This window comes from Peromyscus leucopus, chromosome 8b, assembly GCF_004664715.2.
Source record: "Peromyscus leucopus breed LL Stock chromosome 8b, UCI_PerLeu_2.1, whole genome shotgun sequence".
NCBI lineage: Eukaryota > Metazoa > Chordata > Mammalia > Rodentia > Cricetidae > Peromyscus > Peromyscus leucopus.
The window spans coordinates 89,300,301-89,325,854 of NC_051086.1; the positions used below are offsets into that span (position 1 = coordinate 89,300,301).

The 25,554-nt window shown below is 50.9% G+C and overlaps 1 protein-coding gene across 1 annotated transcript; it reads right to left on the bottom strand.

Moving 5' to 3' along the window:
- Window positions 1-18,618: 18,618 nt before the first annotated feature.
- On the bottom strand, window positions 18,619-24,397 carry Hexim2 (HEXIM P-TEFb complex subunit 2). Its single transcript, XM_037200863.1, is given in 4 exon segments — window positions 18,619-19,557; window positions 19,560-19,719; window positions 23,395-23,498; window positions 24,131-24,397. Coding segments are annotated over 3 exon segments (936 nt in total). The 5' UTR covers window positions 23,458-23,498; window positions 24,131-24,397; the 3' UTR covers window positions 18,619-18,844.
- Between the last annotated feature and the right edge of the window lie 1,157 nt (window positions 24,398-25,554).

Genomic DNA, 25,554 nt, shown 5'->3' on the forward strand with positions numbered 1-25,554 from the left:
TCGAAGATCATTCCTGGACCCTGATTCTATCTTGCTTTCTGGTTCCTGTTGGACTTGAGGTAAACAGCTACCTCCGCCACCGCCTCCCCCTCCTCCTCCTCCCCCTTCTTCTCCCTCTTCTTCTCCCCCTCCTCCTCTTCCTCCTCTCCCCCTCCTCTTCTCCCACCAGCACCTCAATGTTCTGCTCCCCCTAGGCCCAGAATCAACAGAGCCGAGAATAATGGACCAAGATCTCTGGAACCATGAACCAAAATAAAGAATTCTGCCCTTGGAAGCTGTTTTTCTTATGTGTTTATCATGGCCAGTGCCAAAATAACTGACACAGGAGGAAACGATGACAACCAAAAAGTAATGAAAGTGTCTACAGCTGGGGATGTAGCCCAGTGGCAGAGTGCTTGCCTAGCATGCATAAAGCCCCGGGTTCGATCCCCACCATTGCATAAACTGGGCATGGTAGCACACGGTACTGTGTTATGATAGATTACATGCCTGTAATCCCAGCATGTGGAAGGTAGGAGAAGGAAGATCAAAAATTTAAAGCCTTCCTTAGCTACATAGGAAGTTCTAAGCCAGCCTGAGCTACAAGAGATTCTGTCTTGGCTGAGTGGTGGTGTCGCATGCCTTTAATCCCAGCACTCGGGAGGCAGAGCCAGGCAGATCTCTATGAGTTCAAAGCCAGCCTGGTCTACAGAGTGGGATCAGGACAAGTACCAAAACTACACAGAGAAACCCTGTCTCAAAAAACAAAAAAAAAAAAAAAACAAAAAAAAAAAAGAAAAGAAAAAAAAAAAGAGAGAGAGATTCTGTCTCATTAATTAATCAATGAAATGTTGGCTAGGTGTTGTAGTCCATGCCTTTAGTCCCAGCACTCAAGCGGGAGAGCCAAGAGCCAAGGCTGCATAGTGAGGGGGGAGGTGTGGGGCAGGGGGATCTGGAGAGATGGCTCAGCAGCATCTAAGAACACTTCATTGTTCTCCCAGAGGCCCTGAGTTTGGATCTCAGCACCCACATCTGGCAGTTCACAACTCCCTGTAACTCCAAGGGACCTAATGCCTCTGACCTCTGAAAGTACCTGCACATACATGCTACACATATAAACTCATGAAGACACATAAATAAAAGTAATTTTTAAGTCTATCATACAGAGATCTGAGTTTGGGCTTTAGTGAGAGCCTGAGAAAAGGGGGAGATGGGGATAGAGAAAAGAAAAAGGGTAAAAAAGGAAGTCCATCCCCAGCACCCACACAGTAGCTCACAACCATCTGTTCCAGGGGAGCCAACTCCTTCTTCTCACTTCCATGGGCATGTGGTACACATACATACATGCAGGCAAAACATTCATACACCTAAAACAAATATGTCTTTTTTAAAAAGAAAGAAGAGCAAATAGCACTGGGTTTTGCATGAGATGAGAAGCAAAGAGTTCTTCTGCTGAGCTGGCGAGGCTGAGGCTGTGGAGCAGTTTCTGTTGTGGTTGAACATGTGTATGTAAAGACAGAAAGACCCAAAATTCAACTAGATACAAGCCTGAGAGGGAAGCGGACATGAGAACCAGAAAAGGAATGTTGCCCATCTTAATAACCTAACCAGCCAGAATCCACATATCCAGTCCTCGCAAAGTAACTAAACATACTTACATTTTTTTTTTGTTTGTTTTTTTGAGACAGTATCTCTCTGTGTAGCCTTACTGGCCTGGAACTCACTATGTGGACCAGGCAGGCTTTGAACTCACAGAAATGTACCTGCTTCTGCTTACCAAGTGTTAGATTAAAAGTGTATGCCACCATTCCAGGCTCACACTTATTATTTGACATTCTTAATGTATTCATGATGTGTGTGTGTGTGTGTGTGTGTGTGTGTGTGTGTGTGTGTGTGTGTGTGTATACAGCAGCACATGTGTAGAAGGTTCAGAGGACAACTTGTGGGATTTGGTTCTCTCCTTTCATCATGTGGGTCTCAGGGTTCAAACTCAGGTCACCAGGCTTGGTGAGCCTTTACCCAATGAGCCATTTAACACGCTCAAACAAGTGTGTTTTAGCACAGTCATATGATAGAGTACTATACAGCAATGAAAACGAATGGACTGCTGATCTTCATAACAAGGAAAAATGTCACAAACAACACTGAAGGAAAGAAAAAGCACAAAAGACAGAAATACCTTGTTTACTTTCACAGGGAGTTCCAAAACAGCCAACTAATCTACGTCAGAAGTCAGCATGCAGGTTATCTTTGGGACCCAGCAATGAAGGGCAGGCTTGGAATGTTCTAGATGCTGACACTGTTTCTTCATCAGGAATAGTGACACAAGTGTATAGGCTTGGAAGAGTCCGTAAGCTCTACAGGTGACTTAGAATTATTTATATTGAAGGTATATTTCTTTCTCTTTTATGTGCATGTCAGTAAAGAGCCTGTCCCAAAAACATGAGGACCTGAATTCAATCCCCAACACCCACACTAAACACGATGACAGGTGCAGTGGCCTGTACCCATCATCGCAGAAGTCAACAGGTGAGACAGGAGGGGACCTAAGGCTTGCTGCCCAGCTGAGTCAGTGAGCTCCAGGTTCCATGAGAGACTCTCCCAGCTGGGGAGACGGCTCAGTGGGTAAAAGTGCCAGCTGCCCAAGCATGAGGACCTGAGTTCAAATCCCCAGAACCCACACACACACAAAAAAAAAGGCTAGGTATGGTCTCATGTACCTGTAACCCCAGGCCTGTGGGGAAGGTGGAGACAGGGGGATCACTGGGGCTGGCTGGCCACCCAGCCTAGCTCCAGGTTCAGTGAGAGACCCTGTCTCAAGAGACTAAGGCGCAGAGTGGTAGGGCAGGACATTCAATGTCCTCCTCCGTTTCCCACATGTGCACATATGCATACATTCTCTACACTCACATACAAATGCACACACACAAACACACACTCAAAATTAATATGAAATAAATAAAAAGTGAAAATAAATAAAGCCAGGCATAGTGGCACATACCTTTAATCCCAGCACTTGAGAGACAGAGGTAAGAGGATCTCTATAAGTCTGAGGCCAGCCTGGTCTACAGAGTGAGTTCCAAGGCAACCAGAGTTGCAAGATAGACAGAATTTGTTTCAAAATAGATAGATAGGGGCTGGAGAGATGGCTCAGAGGTTAAGAACACTGGTTGTTCTTCCAGAGGTCCTGAGTTCAATTCCCAGCACCCATATGGTGGCTCACAACCATCTGTAATGAGATCTGGCTCCCTCTTCTGTATACATAATAAATAAATAAATCTTTAAAAAAAAATCAAAATAGATAGATAGATAGACAGACAGACTGACTGACTGACTGACTGACTGACTATGTCAAAAAATAAGGTAGAGGGCTGGAGAAATGGTTCATTGGTGAGAGCACTGACTGTTCTTCCAGAGGACCTAGGTTCGGTTCCCAGTACCCACATGGTAGTTCACAACTGTCTCCAACTCCAGGCTACTTCAAGCCACAGGAACTGTGAGAGTAGTCTAGGTTATTTGAGACCCTATTTCAAAAACCAGAAGTAATGTTTTGTACCAGCACTCAAGAGACAGAGGCAGGCAGATCTGGCCAGCCTGATCTACATAGGGAGTTCCAGGACAGCCAGGGCTACATATAGAGACCCTGGCAGGGTGTGGTGGTGCACGTTTATAATCCCAGTTCTAGGAAGATAAAGACAACTGGGGCTCTGGAATTTGCTGGCTAGCCAGCCTAGCCTAACTGGAGAATTCCAGGCCAAAGTGAGAGACCCTGCCTCAAAAAAACAAGGTGTAGGGAGAGACGGCTCAGGGTTAAAAGAGTATACCGTTCTTGCGGGGGACCAGGGTTTGGTTTCTAGCATCCACACTGGGCAGGTCATTAACTGCCTGTAAATACCTCCAGGCAGTCTAATGCCTCTTGCTTTTGCAGGCACCTGTACACACATTCACACCAAAAAATAAATACAATCATAAAGCCAAAAACTGAAATGAATAGTCTTGAATGACACCTGAAGTTGATATCTAGTGTCTAAATACATGTGTGTGTGCGCGCAAGAAAACCATTTGGAATTTCCTTGTGCATATCTTAGCACCTTCTTTCCTATTCAAATAAAACCCACTCTGACCGGGCGGCGGCCGCCTTTAATCCCAGCAGAGCCAGGCGGATCTCTGTGAGTTTGAGGCCAGTCTGGGCTACCAATTGAGTTCCAGGAAAGGTGCAAAGCTACACAGAGAAACCCTGCCTCGAAAAACCAAAAAATAAAACTCACTCTGTATTTGGAATTTCATGTGCACATGGCATGTCATTTGTATATCTGTGTTTGTGGAGGACTGGGACTGACATCAGATGTCTTCTCAGTTATACTGCACCTTCTATACTGAAGTAGGGTCTCTCCCTGAACTTAGAGCTTGCTGTTTCAGCTAGTCTGGCTAGCCAGCTGCCTTCTATACGCTGGGATTACAGGTAGACCATCATACCTGTCAAGCATTTTTATGTGGGTTCCGGGGATCCTAAGCTGCAGTCTTATACTTACATGGGAAATGTTTGACCCACTGAGCCATCTCCCAAGTGTCTCTCTCTCTTTCTCTCTCTCTCTCTCTCTCTCTCTCTCTCTCTCTCTCTCTCTCTCTCTCTCACACACACACACACACACACACACACACACACACACACACACTTTTAGTTAGAAGCCTTGAGTTTGTGATCCTTCTGCCTCAGTCTCCTAAAGTAGCTGAGATTACAGGTCTCTAACACCATGCCTAGCTAAAATCCTTTAATTATGAAATACATTAATCAGAAAAATATCAAGCCGGGTGGTAGTGGCGCACGCCTTTAATCCCAGCACTTAGGAGGCAGAGGCAGGCAGATCTCTGTGAGTTCGAGGCCAGCCTTGTCTACAGAGTGAGATCCAGGAAAGGAGCAAAGCTACACAGAGAAACCCTGTCTCAAAAAAAAAGAAAAGGAAGAAAAAAAAAAGAAAAATATCAAGTATTCAGAAAAACAAAATGAACACAATGGTAAGAACTATCTAGATTTACCAAAACTGGTAAAGCTAGTGTTCTTGTCTATAATACCAGCACCCACACAGGGGGACCACTGAGTTCAAGGACAGCCTGGGGCCACATAATGGGATCCAGTCTCAAAACACCCAAATTTGCTAGGTGTGGTGGCACATACTTTTAGTACTAGCACTGGAGAGCCAGAAGCAACTTGTAAGTCTAAGGCCAGCATGGTCTCTATAGGGAGTTCCAGGCCAGCTGGAGAGCGTTTCAAAAAAACAACAAAACTATAGTAACAATAAATAAATAAATAGACTATTCAAACGGCCTGACCTTCCTGCGGCCGGTCCCAGCTGAGGCGACTCTGAAGTGACCCAGGGGTTCGGCTCGCTCGCAACACCATGGTGGCAGGCTGGACTCAGCTACATCTGGTTCTCCCAGATCTGTGCAAAGGCAGTGAGGGGTGCCCTGAAGACTGGGTTCAAAGCAAACGCTGAGAAGACTTCCGGCAGCAGCGTAAAGATCGTGAAAGTGAAGAAGGAGTAGCCTTGCCTGACTGAAGCATGAACTGCCGAATCGTCGAGGTGAAGACCTGTGGGTACCTGTTATAGCAGATTGAAATCAACCTCTCCTCCTGGGGACAAAACTACCCTTGTTGATAAATTGACTATGCCAATAAATGAACATGGTTTACTCTCAAAAAATAAAATAAATAAATAAACTCATAAAACTCCCCATCCTCATAAAACTTACCTGTATGATACATGTAACTTGATTCTTTGTGTGTGCTGTGTATATATGGTGGAGATATCTGCACATGTGTGTACAAACACATGCTGAGGCCTGTGGTTAAGCTCAGATGTCGTTCCCATGGTGTTTTCTACCTTATTTTTTAAGGCAGAGTCTCTCACTGGCCTGCAACTCCCTAGAAGGTTAGGCTGGCTAACTAGAGAGCCACAGGGACCCACCTGTCTCCACCTCTCCAGCACTGGGATTACAAGCACAAATCACCATGCCTGGCTTTAATTTATATATTTGTTATTTTTAGTGTGTGTTCTGTACGGATATGCACATGCACACACAAAGAACAACTTTTTCACTGTAAACACTTTGTTGACCAAACTGTCTTCCCAGTTCCAGTTCCCTTGCTTTATTTTTTGAGACCCTGTCTCATGTAGCTCAGGCTGGCCTGGAACTCTCTATGTAGCTGAGGGCAGCCTTGAAATCCTGATCATCTTCGCCTCCTGAGTGCTGGGTGTATAGGTATATGTCACCAAGCCAGGTTGTAACCGGACTCTTCTGTCTCATCCTGGGACAGAAATGGAGGCTCTCTGAGCCACAAGCTCATGAAAATGGGGTGTAGCATAGATGTGCACGCTGCAAGAAATACAACGAGCAAGCATCAGCACACTGTCTTTGTGAGCAGCGAAGCCACTAATTATAAGGACAGTTTGTCTGCTATTGGGCCCCCAAGTGGGATGCAGCCTCTGAGAAAAGCACTTCCCACCACTCAAAACCCATTGAAGCATGCCCAGCTCTGAGGCAGGCCCAGCTCTGAGGCAGCCCCTCTCTGAGGCTGCCCCTCTCTGAGAGGGGCTCAAGGAATGCAAACAGCAGCTGCCTGAGCTGCCTGGCAGAGAGGGAGCTGCCTGCGAGGCATGCTCAAGGTTTCACAGGCTTTCAGGGTCTGACTTCTGCAGAGAAGAGGAAAAACAGGTCTTATTTCTGAGGCAGCTGAGGAGTTGATGGACCTCCGAGCAAGCAGCTGGAGGGCTGTGAACAGTGCCACGGCCAGGGGAAGTGGGAAGCCCACAACGGCACGACTGTCTGCAGAGCAAGGCTTTGGCCCTCATTGACAGGCATGAAGGTGAGGTCCGCCACCAGCTAGAGCACCCAAGCCAGCCCTTGGCATCTGTCCTCTTGGCACCAGCAACCTCCCTACCAGGCTGAAATCAAAGAAACCATTCCCTGGTCACTCACTTATTAGTTCCTCACTCACTCCTTTATCAGTCTCATATTGAAAAAATAAGCCCATCTGTAGCCATGCGTAGCAGTACATGCCTGTCACTCCAGCCCTTGCAAGGTAGAGGCAAGAGGATCAGGAGTTCAAGGTCATCTTTTGACACACAGCAAATTTGAGACCAGCCTGGGATACCAGAGAACCACTCTCAAAAGTCTATTCGTGGGGCAGTGGTGGCGCACGCCTTTAATCTCAGCACTCTGGAGGCAGAGCCAGGCGGATCTCTGAGTTAGAAGTCAGTCTAATCCAGAGAGAGAGTTCCAGGACGGCAGGAGAAATCCTTTCTCAACACCCCACCCCTGCCACTGCACAAAAAGTTTAAAAGGTCTCTTTGTGGGCAATGAGATAGCTCAGCGGGGAAGGCGCTTGTTGCCGAGGCTGACCGAGTCAGACTCTCAGTACTCACACGATAGAAGAGAACCCATGCCAATCTTGGCCTCTCACCTCATGTGCTCACAGTGACACATGTATGCCACCCCCACACAAACAAACAAATTAAAAACTGTAAAGATGTACTTTATTACTTCATTCTGTGTATTGGGGGGGGGTACCCACAGAAGCCAGAGAAGGATTTTGGATCCCCTGGGGCTGAAGTTACAGATAGCTTTGAGTCACCCAGTGGGTGCTGGAACCCAAATTTGGGTCCTCTAGAAGAGCAGCAAGTGTCCTTAACCATTGAGCCATCTGGAAGAAATCTTTGTAAGTAAAAAGAAGACAAACAACAGCAACTCTATTTGTATCAGCCTCTGTGTGAGACTCTGAGACAACAAAATTACACGAAGGGAGGGATTTTACACGCAGGATCTCCCTCAGGAGAACAGCTCACTAAGACTGCCTGTCATCCAGGCCATACTGAAGGGAAATACCAACCAGGCCCAGAAGAGGGTAGGCTGCTGCTCACCCACTTCCATATTGTAGTCCATTTGGTCCCAGGACAAAACACCACAGACTGAGTAATTTACAAAACACAAACAGATGTAGCCAGGCATGGTGGCACAGACCTGTAAACCCAGCACGTGGAAACTGAGGCAGGAAAATGGAGAGTTGTTTTCGTCTCAGCCCTACCCCGTCAACAACGCAATTCAGACTGATGGGCTAGAGAGCCCTTCATTCTGCATCCCTGTGATCTAACCCTCACTGACCCGGCCCCCTGCTCCTAACACTGCCACACTGTGCAGTGAGTGTGCAGGACACACAGTGGGGCCTGGCTGGAGTCTGTGACGTCAGTGCTCAGAGGAATGAGGCAGAAGGGTCGAGAGTTCCAGGCCAGGGTGACAGAGATGGCTCAGAGGGCAAGAGTGCATACTGCTCCCGTACGTACAGACCGGAGGGCTTAGCACCACCCAAGGCCCTGGGGGACAATCTCTGCACCAGACCAGAAGCGGACGTGGGCCTCTGCTAGGGTCACGCAAAGACCTGACTTGCTGTTGCAAAGCAGAGGGACAAGAGAGACACATCAGATGTGCATCACTATATGAGCCGCACAGTGAAGAGCCGAAGGCTGAGCCGACCGCCTGGGTTCAGAGGCCTCTGCAATCTCTTATCAGCCACTTGGTCTTGGAGTACTCCTAATTCGGCTGCTTCCTCTTCTTTTAGTTTGGTAGCCCAGGCTGGCCTTCAATTCACTACACAGCCAATAACTAAGGCTGACCTTGATTTCTTTATCCCCCGTGTCTACCTCAAGTGCTGAGCTCACAGGCCAAGGCCCCATGCTGGCTTCAACCTCTTCCCTACAGTCTGTCTGTGGGGACCAAATGGCAAGGAGGGGACACAGCTTATACTGGCTGCCATCTAGCAAGGGCTGACTACTGCTACTTGTTGCCTGTGTTACAACTTATTCCTCACGGGTCCCTATACAAGCCCATTAGTTCTCTGAAATGCTGTTTCTCCGTCTGTGAAGTGGGGACCTGGCAATCAGGCCCAAGGAAACCCAGATGAATAAAAACATCATGAACTCTCTGGAATGCTTCATAAATGAAGGGTGGTATTTAGAAGAAGGGTATAAGTGGGGCTGGAGGGATGGCTCAGTGGTTAGAGCACTGGCAGCTCTTCCAGAGGACCCGGGTTTGATTCCCAGCACCTACATGGTGACTCACAACCATCTGTAACTCCAGTTCCAGGGGATCTGACACCCTCTTTTTTTTTTTTTTTTTTTTTGTTTTTTTCGAGACAAGGTTTCTCCGTGTAGCTTTGCGCCTTTCCTGGAACTCGCTTTGGAAACCAGGCTGGCCTCGAACTCACAGAGATCCGCCTGCCTCTGCCTCCCGAGTGCTGGGATTAAAGGCGTGCGCCACCACCGCCCGGCCTGACACCCTCTTTTGACCTCCACAAGCATAAACATGGTACACAGACATACCCATACCCACATGTAAAATACCCATACACATAAAATAAAAATAAAAATTTAGGCCGGGAATGGTGATACATGCCTTTAATCCCAGCATTCAGGAGGCAGAGGCAGGATGATCTCTGTGAGTTCAAGGCCAGCCTGGTCTAAAAGTTCTAGGACAGCCAAGGCTATTAAACAGAAAAACTGTGTCTCGAAAAAACCGCACCCCCCAAAAAAAATAATAAAATAAAATAATTAAAAATTAAATAATAAAAAAGGAAGGCTATAAGTGAAAAAGACTATTAAAGTGGCTGGGAACATAACTTAGTTAAGTACTTGCTGCAAAAGCCTGAGGACCTGAGTTCAGGTCCCTGGCACTCACGTAAACAGCCTCACAGTGGCCGGGACTCATAACCCCAGAATCGTGTGGCTGGCACAGAGACATGAAGATCTCTGGAACTCTTGGGCCAACCAACCTAGTGAGGTCCAAGTTCAGTGTGAGACCCTATCTCAAAATCTGCGGTGTTCTAGTCTGCTTCCTGTCGCTGTGATAGACAACACCATGACCAAAAGCAACTTGGAGAGGCAAGGGTTTATTCAGTCGTTGAGGGAAGTTCGGGCAGGAGCACAGGCAGGAACCACAGAGGAACGCTGCTTGCTGGCTTGCGTTCAGCTCGGCTTTCTACACAACTCAGGACTACCTGCTCCGAGGCTGAGCCCCTGAAGGTGGGCTGGCCCTCCCACATCAATCATCAGTGGAGAAGATGCTCCACAGACCACGCACGCCAAAGGCTAATCTGATGGAGGCAGTTCCCCAGCTGAGGTTCTGTCTTCCCGGGTGACTGCAGTGTGTGTCAAACAGACAAAACACTAAGCGGGACAGCAACTGAAGACACCCCCATTGACCTCTGACCTCCACATGCACATATGTGCACATGCGTCACGCTGACACATATGCCAGAGAGAGAGAGAGACGGAGAGACAGAGAGAGGAATCAAGTGTCCTGGCTAGTTTTAAGACAACTTGACACAAGCTAAAGTCATCTGAGCAGAAGGAACTTCAATTGAAGAAAATCCCTGCATACGATCAGGCAGTAGCCAAGCCTGTAGGGCATTTTCTTCATTAGTGATTGATGTGGGAGGGCCCAGCCCACTGTGAGTGGTGCCACCCCTGGGCTTGTGGTCCTGGGTTCTATAAGGGAGCAGGCTGAGCAAGCCAGTAAGCACTAACTCTTCCATGACCTCTGCATCAGCTCCTGCCTCCTTCCTTTTGAGTTCCTGTCCTGACTCTCTTTGAGGATGAACTGTGATATGGAGAAGTAAGCAAAACAAACTCCTCCCCAAGCTGCTCTTGATCATGGTGTTTCCTCACAGCCACAGAGACTAAAACGGGAAGGAAGGGAAGGAGGAAGGAAGAATGAGGTATAGAAATCCATGTGTGGATAGTCTATGCCTAGCCCTTGGTAGGGGAGGAGATACAGGAGTTCAAGGTTACCCTCAGCTACACAGAGTTCAAAGCCAGCCTGGGATACATGAGACCCTGTCAAAGTAAATAAATATCAAACCTAGGGGCTGGAGAGTTGGCTCAATGGTTGAGAGCACTGGATGCTCTTCCAGAGGACCAGGGGTCAATCCCCAGCACCCACATGGCGGCTCACAACTGTCTGTAACTCCAGTTCCAGAGGTCTGACACCCTCACATAGACATACACACAGGCAAAACACCAATGCACATAAAAACAAAACAAATAAACAAAAAAATCAAACTTAAATCTAGAGCTGTAATTCCATGTGATTGTGTCCACAGAGCTCACTATAATATGCCTGGCACAACACAGCCACCGTGTTATGGATTAAGTCATTACCCCCCAACCAGTGCCTCCGAATGTAGCCTCATTTGGAAATCAGGGCTTTGTTGGGGTAATCAAGTTAAAATAAGGCTATTAGGGAGGGCTCTAATGCAACAGGACCAGTGTCTTCTAAAAAGAGAGGATTTGGACACAGAGACGGATGCTCACAGAGGGATGAGGCCCTGTGGAGACAAGAAACAGGAGGCCTGGAGATGTAAGTCAAGGAGTAGAGAGTTTGCCCTGCATGCATGAAGCCCTGGGGTCTTAGCACTAGGTGGGTGGGTATCTGGAGCAGTATACTGACAAGTTAAGAAAGATTGGGTTGGGGATTTAGCTCCGTGGTAGAGCGCTTGGCTAGCAAGCCCAATGCCCTGGGTTTGATCCTCAGCTCAAAAAAAAAAAAAAGATCAAAAGTTGCCAACAAACTGACAGAAGCCAAAAAGGAGGCTAAGAAGGGTCCTTCTTGAACGGGTTTCACAGGTAGCATATCAGACCCCTGGCCTTAGGATTCTGAAACAGTGAATTCTCTTCTGTTCTGTTCAGTGGCTGGTCCTTTGTTGCAGCCCCCTTGAGACGCAAACACACCCAGTGTATCACTCTTGAATAAACACACGGTCCTGCTTCTGTTCCTGATGACCTGTGCCATCTTCTCACTGGCAGACTTCAGATCCAGCCAGGAACATGAGAAGGTGCCCTTTGGGGTCTGTGTATGAGTACCGGGGCACATACGGCCCGATCTGATGCTGTTCGGTACAATGCCCACTTGTGCCCTGGGCTCCAGGGAGGTGGAGAATTCGGGGGACACTGGCATAGGAGGCAAGGGTGACGTCGACTCTGAAAGCTCCAGTTGGCTCGTGTACCGCACTTGCTTCCTAGACGCCATCAGAAGAAGGCCCGGGGGAATGCCCAGTCCAGGGGCCCCCAGACCACAAGAAGCGGAAGTCACCACCAGCTGGCCATGGTGGCGCACGCCTTTAATCCCAGCACTCGGGAGGCAGAGGCAGGTGGATCTCTGTGAGTTCGAGGTCACCCTGGTCTACAGATCAAGTTCTAGGACAGGGAGGGCTACACAGAGAAACCCTGTCTTGAAATTAAAAGAAAAAAAAAAAAAAAAAAAAAAAAAAGAAAGAAAGAAAAGAAAAGAAAAGTTTATGAGAAACAAGGAATTTCAAGTAACAGTGAAAAGACTTTTCGACAGTGTTAGGGCCGTAACTATATAAGAAGTTGGAAAAGTAAAAAATAAAAGTGTTTGTGCAAATGTCACTCGGATTCTGAAACCCTGAGCTGGAAGCATTGCCCAGAAGGACAAGGTTGTGTGAGGGTTTAGGGGGAGCCTAAGTGAGGGGTGTGGGTAAGCCTGGGGCTACAGACACAGTCTGTAGGTGTTAGTAAGGGTAGCTGGACCAGGGATCCAGAGAAAAGAGAACCCTTCCTCAGGGGAGAAGTGGAGGACTGGACCCATGGAGAACTGAGGGACGATAACATCTGCTCGGGAGGAGGACTCTGCTGCCTTGTCACCTGCCCTTAGGCACGGAGCTCCAAAGGGCAGTGGGGTCTGGGGCCTCAGTGATCTGCAGCTGGGAGCTGACCAGTCCAACCACACACAAGGACAGACAGGGCTTGGCTCCAGACAACCTGAGGGAACCTGTCTGGATCCTCCCACTGAGGCAAAGGAGTCACAGAGGCGCGGGAAGACACTGGGAACGGAGCCTGGAAAGAGTAGGAGCCATCTGAAATTAGATAAAGAGACTCCTTCCCCTCCTTCTGTGAAAGCTGGGGCTACAGCAGAGGCAGGTTCTCCACAACCTAATCTTCCTCATAATGTTCCCCTGGCGCCACAGGGGCTAGAAGGAAGCAGTAGATGGACCCATCCTCCTGGCCCAAGGCAGGTGCCTTGAGGGCTAACCTGGGGTGTCCCATCTTGGATGGGTTCCAGAGATGGTCTCAGAGGCAAGTGGTCTCTGGAATGTCCAGGACCACAGACAGCTGGGATTCAGCAGCCAACTGGGGACCAGCTGCTCAGCTTGTCCCCTTCCAGGCAAGCCTGTGCAGATCCACAAGGTTGACAAAGAAGTCTCTGTCTGGGGTCAGGGGATGGACTTTGGGCCACGGAGAAACTGGAGGGCGGACAAAATATCCCCTGCGCTCCCACCCTGACCTGCAGGAGGGCCTGGCCTTCTAGTCAGGCCGCACCTCCCAGCTCCTCAGAGGCCAGTATTTGGGGCAAAGGGGAAACCTTCTAGAAGAGATAAGGGACTGAGAAGAGCTCCCAAGAACCACTTTGGAATGGAGCTGTTCATGATGACGCAATGCCGGAGAGTAGTCGTAAAGTGTACGGGCTCCTCCATTAAAACACTGCCCACACGGCTGGCACTCGGCTAAGCCCTTAACTTGCTTTCTCTTTAAAGAAGGGGAAGAGTGGTCAAGAGCTCAAGCTATAACCAGAAAAAACCGCCTACAAACCCCGCTCCACCCTCCACAGCAGAGGGTGTGGCCTTGGGCAGCTTTGTCAACCTCTCTGTGCTAAGGCTTCCTCACCTCCAGGGACTGACCCCAAACCTTACAGTATGAATCACCCTGTCCCTGAGGCCACAGTCACTGCCTAAACTTGCAGTCAGGACCCAGAAGGATAAAAGGTGGGGGATATATTTTTCAAGTCAGGCGGCATAGCCTTGCCTAGAGAGCCCAGGATCTCAGCCTGGGCTGAAACGCCTGCTTGCACCTCACGAATGAAAAGCAGTCTCTGTGAATAGAAGTGGAATCAGCCGAGGGGCTGAGGACTCCTGGTCCAGTGCTCCTCCCTCAACAGCAGCCTCAGGGAGACTATACATTGGGTATGGGCATCCAGTCTCTTGCCTAGATGTAGGGGGAAGTGACAGGCATGTTCAGGGTGGTATGGCTATAGACATTTGAGAATCTCTCTAGGCTGAGGACACACACACAGGCACAGAAAGCAGGTGTGTGGCGTCCAGGGCTGGCTAAGAACAGGGGGGCTGGGGGAGAGAATAATTGCTTAATAGTTTTAGGGCTTCATCTTAACTGTGTGGAATCAGTCAGTAGTGGGGTGCTGGGATGTATACATTATGAATGGAAATGCCACTGAACTGCTCATTTGAATAGTACATTTCATGTTATATAATCTTACCATGTATTTTTGCTCTGTGTGTATGAGAGAGAGAGAGAGAGAGAGAGAGAGAGAGAGAGAGAGAGAGAGAGAGAGACCACGTGTGTGCAGGTACCCACAGGAGCCAGAAGAGGGTGTCGGATCGCGCTCCTGGAGCTGAAGTACAGACAGCTATTACCCACTCAACATGGGAGCTGGGATCTGAATTTGGTCCTCTGGAAGAGCAGCAGGCCCTCTTAAGCACTGAGCCATCTCTCTGGCTCCCCCATCTTCGCTTTTTTGGGACAAGGTTTTTACATAAAGATGGATGACCTTGACCTTGTAACCCTGACAAGTATCAGCCACTATCCAGGTTTATGTGCTGCTGAGGATCGAACCCAGGGCTTTGTGCACACTAAGCAAGCCTTCCACCAACTGAACTACATCCCCAGCTCTCCCCGTGGATTTAACAAAAGATAATGGTACCTACAAGTCCCAAGATTAGAGGAAGGAGCAGGGATTGCGAGTGCACAGGAGGAGCTGAGGTCTGAGGATGCTACAGAAACGAGTTCCAGGTTGTGGGGAGGCTGGAGGGGTATTTCTCCATGGTAGGGGAGGGTGCTGGATGTTGCAGGTAGAGGAAGCTGAGTTCCATCCTCTGGACCAGGCTAATAGGCTGTAAGGAGAACCCCAGGTGTCTGCTTCCCCTCCCTGACTGGAAGCTCCTGGTGGGTGGGGGCAGGGACCTCACCCCTTTCTGTTTCATTTCCAGAGCAACATCCCAGGGTTCTCTTAAAACAAAAACAAAAACAAAAAACAAAACAAAACCCTGGCACCGATGGAATGAGATCGAACACGTTAAGCAGCAGCAGATTGGCCACTGCCCACACCAGAGAAGTCAGACTGGCACTCACCACCTCCAGGCACTGGGGAGACCTCCCAAGACCAGAGGGCCTGCCCAGAACCCTTGGTAGCTCAGCAGACCCAGAGGGCAGCGCCCCCTAGTTTGGGGTGGGGGAAGGGACTGAGGAAGCACCATGGGCTCCTTTGTCAGACCCAGGAAGGAGAGAGGGGGCAGCTACAGGAAGTAGGGGGTGGGAAGCTCCCTCCGGAATCTATCCCCCCCCCACCTCCTCCTCTCCTCACTTGCACAGATCTTGCACATGCTCAGTGTGCCCATGAATTGGGTTGGCTGGGGGAGGGCACTGGCTGGCACCCCCACTTAAAGGGCCAGTGCCAAGCTTGCTGTTCTCAAGAGGGACAACAGAACCAGCTGCTCTCCCATTCTGAGTTCCTTCCTTACATCTACAATGCTTCCTCTAGACCCACCCCATCACCTCTGCCCATTTTACTACCTTTCAGAATTGATTCCACTGCAGAAAGGGTCTGCCTAAGGGGTACTGGAATTGCCACCTGGGATCAGAGTCCCTGATAGAGAGGAGAGAGAGAGAGATCCGGCCAGGCAGGCAAGCAGGCATGGTGGGACGCTTCCACAGCAGTCCCATGAAGGAACTGCTTTGCAGACCTCTCCTGGCCCAGTAATCAAGAGGTCAGGGGGAAGCAGGCCACTGAGCTTTGTTCTGAAAGCCAGTGTTCCCAGCTGTGGCGGCGAGGAAGTGGCCGCTGTCGTACACTGGCATAGAGAGTCCAGGCCTCCAGATCTGGCTGCCAAGGAGAACAGCAGAAGAGAAAGTGGGGGGCACATGAAGGGGACTCACACCTGGCCTCCATCTTTCCCTAGTACTGAGTTCTCAAGATGGCTTCCTCTTCTAACACTGCTGACCCTGACTGAGACTGGGGACCAGCTGGAGGCCAGAGCTGCTGCGACTTTCCCCAAGCCTGACCCTTGCCCAGATCACACCCTTGCTTTGTTTTCTTCTTGCTCCACCCTGTCCATTGTCACCCCCCAAAACACACACACACACACACACACACACACACACACACACACACACACTCTGCTAGCCTTGGGGAAATTAATTCACCTCTGGCTATCCTGGCCAAGAGCCTTCCAGCCATTTTGTGTGTATGTGAGGGGGTGGAGGTGGCTGGCAGCTTTCCTCTCTTCCTCACACTCCTCAGCTCTTCAGCTTAGACCAAGAGGGGCCAGCCTCTTCACCTGCCCTTTGCCCAGCAATGTGCCGTCATGTCACACATGGACCACCCCACACCCTGCTCCACAAACCTCCCCCACACACCAGCAGCCCTTAGGAATCTCCCCCTCCTTGTTTTTTACACACACACACACACACACACACACACACACACACACACACACACACGGAGCCTCCTTGCCTCTGGGTAAACAACCTTGTCCTGGTCCTCCCTCAGCTCCTGGCTCTGTTCTGTGGAATGCAGCAGCTGGGAGGCTGCAGGCCATGGGACCCAGGCTAGTCTACTGCAGCTCCCCCAACCCCAGGGGGGGGGTAAGCTATCCTGGAATCTGGAGAGTCACTTCCTCTCTGAAACTTGGGTTTCCCATCTGCAAAGTGGGGACGATCATTCCCGCCAACTGTCTGGGAATACAAGAAAAGGAGGCAAAACCTCTGACCAGGGTTCTGGGGACAGATGCTTCAGCCTGGAGCTTTGCTTCCCCTTGAAACCGATTCCTCCCTCCAGTCTGTTGTAGAAGGTGCTGGCCAGGCCTGGGTGTGGCCGTACAGAAATAAAAGTTGTCCTGGCAATACACAGGGTTTGTCAACATTTCCATCCTAACAGTTCCCAGCCCTGAGCCCTTCCCTTGGCCAATGGGGTCGTTCCAAACCTCTGGAAGGGAAAGGAGGCTAGGTCCTTGAGGTCTCTGCTCCTCTCTGTGCCTGGTGCCTGAGACAGGGACTCACTGGTGAGCTAAATTCCCCTGTCACCACTGAAGTCATCCTCAGCACCAGGCAGAAATGACACAGGGATGGTATCCACCAGAGGTGGGGGGCACACTGCATTCTCTACACTGACCCCCCTCCCACTCCATCGTGGAGTCAGGCCAATGGCTCATACTTCACAGCGAATTGATCACACACTTAATTAGGCCAACAGGAGGAGGATGCCAAGGGAGACAGCAGGAAGGCTCTACAGACAAGCTCAGCTAAGGATCCACTTCCTGTCCCCTCTACCTTACGGCTTTATCTGCCAGCAGTGGATCTTGGGTGCTTATTTCTAAGTGTCCCTCCCAGAGGTAAGGGGATGAACTCTAATGACTAGCTTAGGCTGGAAGCCAGGGTGAGGGACTGTCAAGATCAAGGAGGCTCAGCCTCTGAACCGTGGTGGGGGAACCTGGGAACAACGTCTGAACAAACTCCAGGCTTGAGCTTTCTCCTCCCAGGGAGGCTTCCAGCTCCTCCAGGAGGGTCTCATTCTGTAGCACAGGCTGGCTTCAAACTTGTGATCCTCCTGCCCGAAGGCCGGAATTACAGGCATTGTTCCCAGCCCCACTATCATGCGGCAACTGGAATGTCAGGTTCTGGCTGAACCTGGGGGCTCCCGACTGAGCCCCCTTCACCTGCCCCCAACCTCTAACCCCTCAGGATCACTGCTCCAAGACTCACGAGTGTGCTTTGGGTAGCCTGGAGAACCAATGGGAACCCATCTAGAAGCTGGCTGTCTCTTCAGGCTTGGACAAGGGGAAACTGAGACCTCTCTGAGACTGGGTTTACTCCATGCTTCCAGAATGCTGGGCCAATGTACTACCACCACTAACCTATATCCCCAGCCCACAAGTTTTTTTTTTTTTTTTAGGATTTTGTACTTATGTGTTTATATGTGTATATCCACGTACATTCATGTGTGTAGGTGTGACAGAGGTCAGAAGCCGGCATTAGATCCTCTGGAGCTGGAGTTACAGACAGTTGTGAGTCATCTATAGATGCAGGGAACCAAATTCCAGTCCTCTAAAAGAACAGTGAGGTCTCTTAACCACTGACTCATGATCTCTTCAGCCTCAACAGAAGGATTTTGGCTGGGGTGTGCTTCAGTTGGTAGAGTTCCTGCTTAGCATGCATTGGAGGCACAGCCCAGCCAAAACCAGGCATTGAGGTGCACATCCGGTATATCAGAACTGGGGAGGTGAATACAGAAGGGTCCGAAGTTCAAGGCCGGCCTCAGCTATGAGACTCTTCCAGAATATAAACAAACAAACTCCAGAAAATGAAGAGGGCTGGAGAGATGGCTCGGTGGTTAAGAGCACGCACTGCTCTTCTAGAGACCCAGGTTCGGTTCCCGGCACCCACATGGCAACTCACAACTGTTTGTAACCCCAGTCCCAAGGGGATCCAACGCCCTTTCCTGGCCCCTACTGGCACCACACCCATGTGCTGTGCAGCCATACACGAAAGCAAAACACCCACACACATAAAAATAAGTTGTTGTTTTTTTAAATACAAAGGAATTTTGAGTCTCAAGAACAGCCCTCGTGAAATCAATTCTAGCCACCCCCATTGGTTCTCACAAGGTCATTTAATTCCTCTGTAAAAGGTAAGATGACATCAAAGACCCAATCATGGAGAGATGACAAGAGGAAACTCTGACCTGTCTTAGCAGTTCTCAGTGGAGGGAGGGGTGCAGGCAGTAGCTTTCATCTGTCACCTGCCTCCCTGTGACCCAGCTGGCCTGCCTGGGTATGAAATGGGGCCTCATCCTTGGGCCTGGGGGTCCCTTCTGTGGCTGGCTTCTCCCGGTCACAGCAGCTGCTGTCTCGGTTCCACATCTCGTTCTCCTGCCGAAGCCTCTGGTTTTCAGTCCGGAGCCTCTCCACCTCGGCAGCCAGCTCTTCCACCTGTTGACAGGGTTGCCTGCCGGGGCGCCCCTGCAGCTGCTGGAGCCTCCGAGTTTCTTGCTCGGCCTGCGACAGCCGCTTCTCTAGATCCAGGTAGTCTCGCACCAGCTCCTGCTTGCTGCGGCCCTGCAGGCTCTCGGTGTGGTACCGCTCATAGGCCTCCGAGAAGTCCCGCTGCTGAAACTCCCCGTGAGCTCGGCCCTGCCCATCGCTGTCCCCTGCCTCGTTCTCCCCGCTGGAGCCTGGGTGCGATGGCCCGTGGAGCACGTCCAAGTCAGGCTCCTCCAGGTCTCGGTCGTTCATGAGGAACTGGGTGGTGTTGTAGGGAGCCAGGGGCTGGCCTTTGGCGAACATCTCCTCGCGGACCCGGGAGGCCCTCTGGCTCTGCCTCTCATCTCGCTGCTGCTTCTCGGCCCAGCTCAGCTCCAGGTAAGGCCGCCAATGCCGCTTGCGCTTCGACGGCCGCCTGCGGTGCTTCTTTCGGGCCAGCACCGCCTCCACCGAACAGGGCGGCTCTGGGTCCGAGAAGCCCTGCTGCTACAACCTGAGGCACCCCCAGCTGGAGCGACGCCTTCATCCTCCGAGTCAACCTCCTTTCCTGATGGCAGAAGCAGGGGACCTCCGAAGTCATGCGGCTCACTGGCTATCTGGGGGCTCGGCAGACCACCGGAGGTCTAGAGAGAGGAAGGAGGGCGAGGGTGAGAGCCTTTCCCTGGGAGGAGAATCCTTCCCAGCCCTCCCAGCCCCCTTCTCACACCTGCCTCAAGTGGTCACTCTCCAGTCCCTCACCCTCTTACAATTTACTTAGTTACCTGTCTCCCAGTGACTACTGCACCGTCACTGGTCAGTTCTTTTTCCTTTTTCTTTTTGACATAGCATCTCCATAGACCAGGTTGGCTTTGAACTCATTTGTGCAACCAAAATGACCTCGAACTTCTGATCTTCCCGCCTCCACCTCCCGAATGCTGGATTATAGACATATGCCGCCAAGCCTGGTTTATGCCGTGCTGGGGATCAAATCCAGGGTTTCACGCCTGCTGGGTAGCCGTGAACTGAGCTATCCTCCTCCAGCTCATCACTGCCCATTTAAATGTCCAGAACCACACCAGACCTAGAGCAGGCATTCCACGAGGACTATTCAAAGGAGAGCTAGGGAAGCTAGATGTGGGAGCCTACACCTGTAAATCCCAGCAGGAGGGGGGATGAAGCCAGGAGGATCAGGACCTCAAGCCAAGCTCAGGGACAGCCTGGGCTACCTCAACACCTTCACAGCTACCCACATTCAGAAGGGGTTTATACTTGGTTTAATGCTCTGCTCTCCTTGAAACTGAGGTCTTCCTAGTGTAACCCAGGCTAGCCTCAAACTCACCATCCTCCTGCCTCAGTCTCACAAGGAGCTGGGAGTAGTAACAGGTGTACGACACTAGAACTACTGTGAACTCAATAACTTTGTTGAAGCCAGAGTCCTAGACGTGGTCGGCAGGAGCAATGTCACGCAGATACATTCTCAGCCCTTTGACTAAGTTTTCCAGGCTGAACTTGAACTCATTCTGTTGCCAGGCAAGTCCTGAATTTATAATCCACCTGCCTCAGCCTCCAAGTAGCTAGGATTATAAGCCTGTGTTACCAGGCCAGGGTTTGAACTTACTAACTTTGGAAAAGGGATTCCCTGCCCCCTCCCCGAAAACTATAGAACTAAACCTGCTTCCAGCTCTTTGCACGGCTGGTCCTTTCTATTCCCCGGTTCAGTTCTAATGCGGACTGTGAAGTGATTCTCCCCATGAAGACCCAATGGAAACTGCCCGCCTCCCTCCCTCCCTCCCCTCCCCAGCTACTCTATCATGCCACACAAGCAACATCACAGACAGCACCTAACACATTACTGTTTACTGTAAATCTTCATCCCCTGAGAATGTGCCATTCTGCCCTATGCTCAGTAAACATGAGTCTGTTTCTCTCTTTATGTGAGAAGCAGCAAAAGGTCCTAACCAAGGAGAGGTTGCGAGGAGATTCTGGAACTTTGAAGAGGTAGAGAAAGCATCTGTCAATCCCAGCACTTCTGGACGGAGCAAGGAGATCCCTCAGTTTGAGGCCAGCCTGTCAAGTCTGAGGCCAGCCAGGGCTATACTAGGAGACCTTGGGAGAGGGGAGGAGAGGGAAGAAGAGATGCCTTCCACAAAGGCATCTGCTTATCTGTGTGGTGAGGGTGGGAGTCCTGGGTGTCGGGGATAGCGAACAAATTACTCTAAGTTTGTGGTTTAGGAGATTTCTAATAATAACCACAGTCATGGGCATGCTGTTTTATACAGTACAAACGGCATCTGAGCAGGGGTCCCTTTTTAAAGTTTGATTACATTTACCTTCTTTGTGTGTGTACAGCCACACTCTAATGACATGGCTGGAGTGTGTGTGTGTGTGTGTGTGTGTGCGTGCGTGCGTGCGCGCATGTGTGTGTGTGTGTGTGTGCGCGCGCGCGCGTGTGTGTAGGTCAGAGGATAATATGGGAGTTGGTTTCCCCTTCCTACCATGTAGATCCTGGGGGTTGAACTCAGGTTGTCAGGCTTGGTGCAAGTATTTTACCTGCTGAGCCATCTTGCTGGCCTCTGAGTAGGAGGGGATTTTAGGGTTTACACTGGGGGACAAACTATTTGCAGCCTTTTAAGAGCAGGGGTATAGTATATGAATATATACAGGTGTTGATGGATTGTTTTTTGGGGGAAGGTTGTTTGGGAAGCAGTCTCACTTGGTAGCCCAGGATAGCCTGGAACTCATTCTGTAGCCCAATCTGGTCTCCAAGCCTCAGCGTTCCTGCCCCAACCTCCTGAGTGCTGGGATTACACACATGAAGCGTCATGCTGCCTGTCTTACTGTGTGGTTTAAAGACCCTAAGGGGATTTCGGGGGGGGTGAAGAGATGTTATGAGTTGCTTCTTGTGTTCCTTCACCTGCAGGAAGATCACCAATCATAAGTGACTGGCCTCGTCCCACAGGTGGCTTGGGCCAACTAACACGGATCTGTTGCCCATCCTAGAGAGACGAAGTACTGGACATACAAATACAGGATGGCTTATTTGTATGCTCACAATCATTTACCTGTTCCCAGCCCTCAGTCCCCTCGTGATTCTTGCTCCAAACCAGCTCTGTCCCTCAGCTTAACCTGCTGTCTCCATGCTGTCCCTCTACCGCCATGATCACTGTTTAAAGAACCTCTGTAACCTGCATGAGTCACCCTCTCGTCCTCTCTGAACCTTCTAGCCTTGACATGCCATGAATTTCAAAGTCTAAAAAATCCTGGAAATGGCTAGGTAGGATGGGTCAAAAGCTTCTCTGAGCCAGGCATTGTGACACACACATATAATGCCAGCACTTGGGAGGTGGAGGCAAGCAAATCTCTGAGTTCGAGGCCAGCCTGGTTTACAAAACCAGTTCCAGAACAGCCAAGGCTGTTACATAGAGAGACCCTGTCTCAAAACAAAACAAAACAAAACAAACCAACAAAAAACCAGCAAACTGCACAGGGCTGACATGTAGCTTAGGGATAAAGCCCTTTTCTAGCATTTGCAAGGTCCTGGGTTCAACCCCAGCAATGCAAAACCCACAACAAAACAGCTCTCTGAGTCGAGCCTCTCTATATTTTGGAAGCGTGGGTAATGAGAGAAGAGCATGAGTTGGGGCCCTGTGGGCTCTGTCCAGCCCATAAAGTGCCATTTCCTGGGGGGCTTTAGGATCTTTCTCCCCTCTGAGTTTTTCCTGCCTACCCCTCACCCCCTTTAGACCAAAAACTCTTTTCCTGTTTCATTCTTGGTTCTCAGCCTGGAAAAAGAAAAGTGCAAATATACAACCAAGTTATTTGACCTTGAAGTGACTTGTCATTAGGTGAGAGGCAAGGTTCTCTTACCAGAAGACACTGAGTTTAAACTGGAATTTTGCTGCTTATAGGCTGCACGATTCTGGAAAAGTTATTGCAGCCCTCAGAGCTTTAGCTTCTGACAATCGGAAGCGATTCCTACCTTGAAGGGCTTTTAGGAATTCATGAGATACCACTGAGTCACATTCTGGCCTACTTCCCAGAGCTCAGTGCAAGACTCATTTAAAACACTGGCTTTCTAGCTGGGTGTGGTGGTGCGGGCTGTAATTTCACCACTGGTAAGGCTAAAGCAAGAGTGTTGTTGCAAGTTCGAGGCCAGCTGGGGACACATAGAAAGACCCACCCCCACATCACAAACAACAGAAATAAAAGATACTGGTTTTCTAAATCTACCAGCACATTTGAAACAAAAAAAAACTAAGATTTTAGCTTGTTTGACCCCATGTTTAGGGTTCTCAGATGGCTGGAGGGTGGGTACTTACCTTCGCCTTCTCCAGGGCTGCTGGTGAGTCTGTGTTAGAGCTGGCATGGTTCAGAGTGGCCATCTTCTCCTACTCTGCCAGTAGATGCTTTTAACTAGTATCACCTGCTTTGAACAACAACAGAAACCTAAGTCCTCGGGCAGAATCTGGTTGGTCAGGAATTGCTTGCACGAGCAGCAGCAGCAGCCATTTTGTGGCCCCAGACCTGCTCGCCCTCACTTTCAGAGGAAGGCCCCAAAGGCTGCTTCCACACCCTAGTTTTCACACCCTAGCCAGCAAAGGGTCAAATGGGACAGAGAAACCCTCTCCCTGATCCTGTTCCTCGGGCCCCAGCCTCCATGCTCCTAACAAGTGAAGACCAGCCTGGCAGTTAGGAAGGTAGGCCTAAGTTTTTCCCCCTCGACAGTGAGGTAGACGCTGCTTAGGGAAGCTGGGGGACAGGGTGAGTCTGCGGCTCCTGGAAGCCGGTCTTGACCGCCTTCAAGCTCTCCAGGCTGGAACCTGGACAGAACCTACAGTCTAAGTCTTTTTGTCTACAGGGCCTGGATGGCTACCCTCCTGCCTCAGGGGACGGGGAAATGGAGGAAAGAAGTCTTCAGACTACATGCAGCTGCCAGGGAAAATCAAATGGGGTAAAAAATGGATTTCTTGGAAGAGGAGGAATAGTCATGGGAGGAGGTTTTAGCAAAGGTGGGACTGACCTATTTGCTGTCAAGGGCTTAGTGTACACCACTACCTCTGTGTGTCTTTCTGTGCGACCGCCTGTCCATGAAATTCTCAACGCCTCAGCCCTACCTCTTGCTGCAGTAGCAGCAGCTCTGGCCAAGCCGCTCAGGCACTAAGATGGGGGGAGATGGGGGGGGGCGGACGAAGAGGACAGCCTGGCAGCGCAATGACTGCTGGGGGTTGTAGTTCTTCCCCGCTAGGAACGCTGCCCAGGATACCTTCAAGCTCCCTTACGTCAATACCCAGACCCAGGCACGCCCAACCCTGTCTGCTTTTGCGTGGACCTCCCGCGCTCACCAGCCTCTCCTTTGATTGGGTCACCCGTCTGTCAATCCCCTCAGTTTTGTCAACAACTAGCCGTGCGGAAGCACAACTTAGACCCGCCCTGTCAGAGCTCAATTAAAGAGTTCATTGATGGCGTTAGTCTTCACCAGGGAGAAAAATAGGTCCGGCGGGGCGGGGCTTGCGCGCGGAGTGATCCCTAGCTTTGAGGAAGGCGACGAGCAGCTCGGTGGCCGCCGCCGCCGCCATTTTGGGCTGGGAGGAGGCAGCGGAGGGACTCGCTGCGCAGTGAGAGCACCCCATGGGGGGTGGTCCGGGCGCGGGGAGAGGCCGGGCCGAGTGGGCTGCCCGAAGAGGCGGCTCCGGGAGACGGCGGGGAGTCGGGTCGGGGGCCGGGGAGGGTGAAGGTTGGTGTCTCCCCGGCCGAGCCCCGTCCTCAAACCGTCCCGGCGGCCCCGCAGCCCCGCCCGTGAGAGCGGGGTTTTGGGGTAATTCCCGCGCATTTCCCGCGGTCCCAGCAGACGAGAGGCCAAGGAGACGGCTTCCCCTTTGCTGTGCTTCCACTGGGACGCGGAGCCTGAGGCCAAGCTCTGCCCAGGCCTCTCCCCACCCCCACTCACTCCGGGGACGGCTGCGAGGCCCGGCGTAGCTAGACCCCCCGTCCGGAGGACGAGGTGGGCGCGACGCCAGTCGGAGACCCTGGCTCGCAGGGACGGGCCGAGGTGGCCGCCCTGGCCTCCGGGGCTGGTCAGCTGGAGGCTCGGAGGGGCGCCCGGCCGGATCGCACCCACCTCTCCCCACCCCATCCACCGAGTCCATCCCACCTCTCAGGGCTGCGAAAAGCAACACAGCCCTCTAACTACTATAGCAACCACCACCTCCCCGGGGACCAGCTAGATCCGGGCACGTGGAAGGCTCGAGCTCGGTGCCTGGAAATCTCTTGAGCTCTCTTGCCCTCCAGCTTTCTCCCGTCGAGCCCCTTACTCCCCCGATGGCCTGATCTCGAACGTCACCAGCCACTTTTGGAAACTTCTAAAGTGTGCTGCCCCACTTCAGAATTTTACAACAAAGGGATGGATGGGGTTCTGCCCTTTGCAGGGTTGGAGCAGAAAATAATTCAGAGTCACCACGGTCCAGTAATAGAAACGGAGT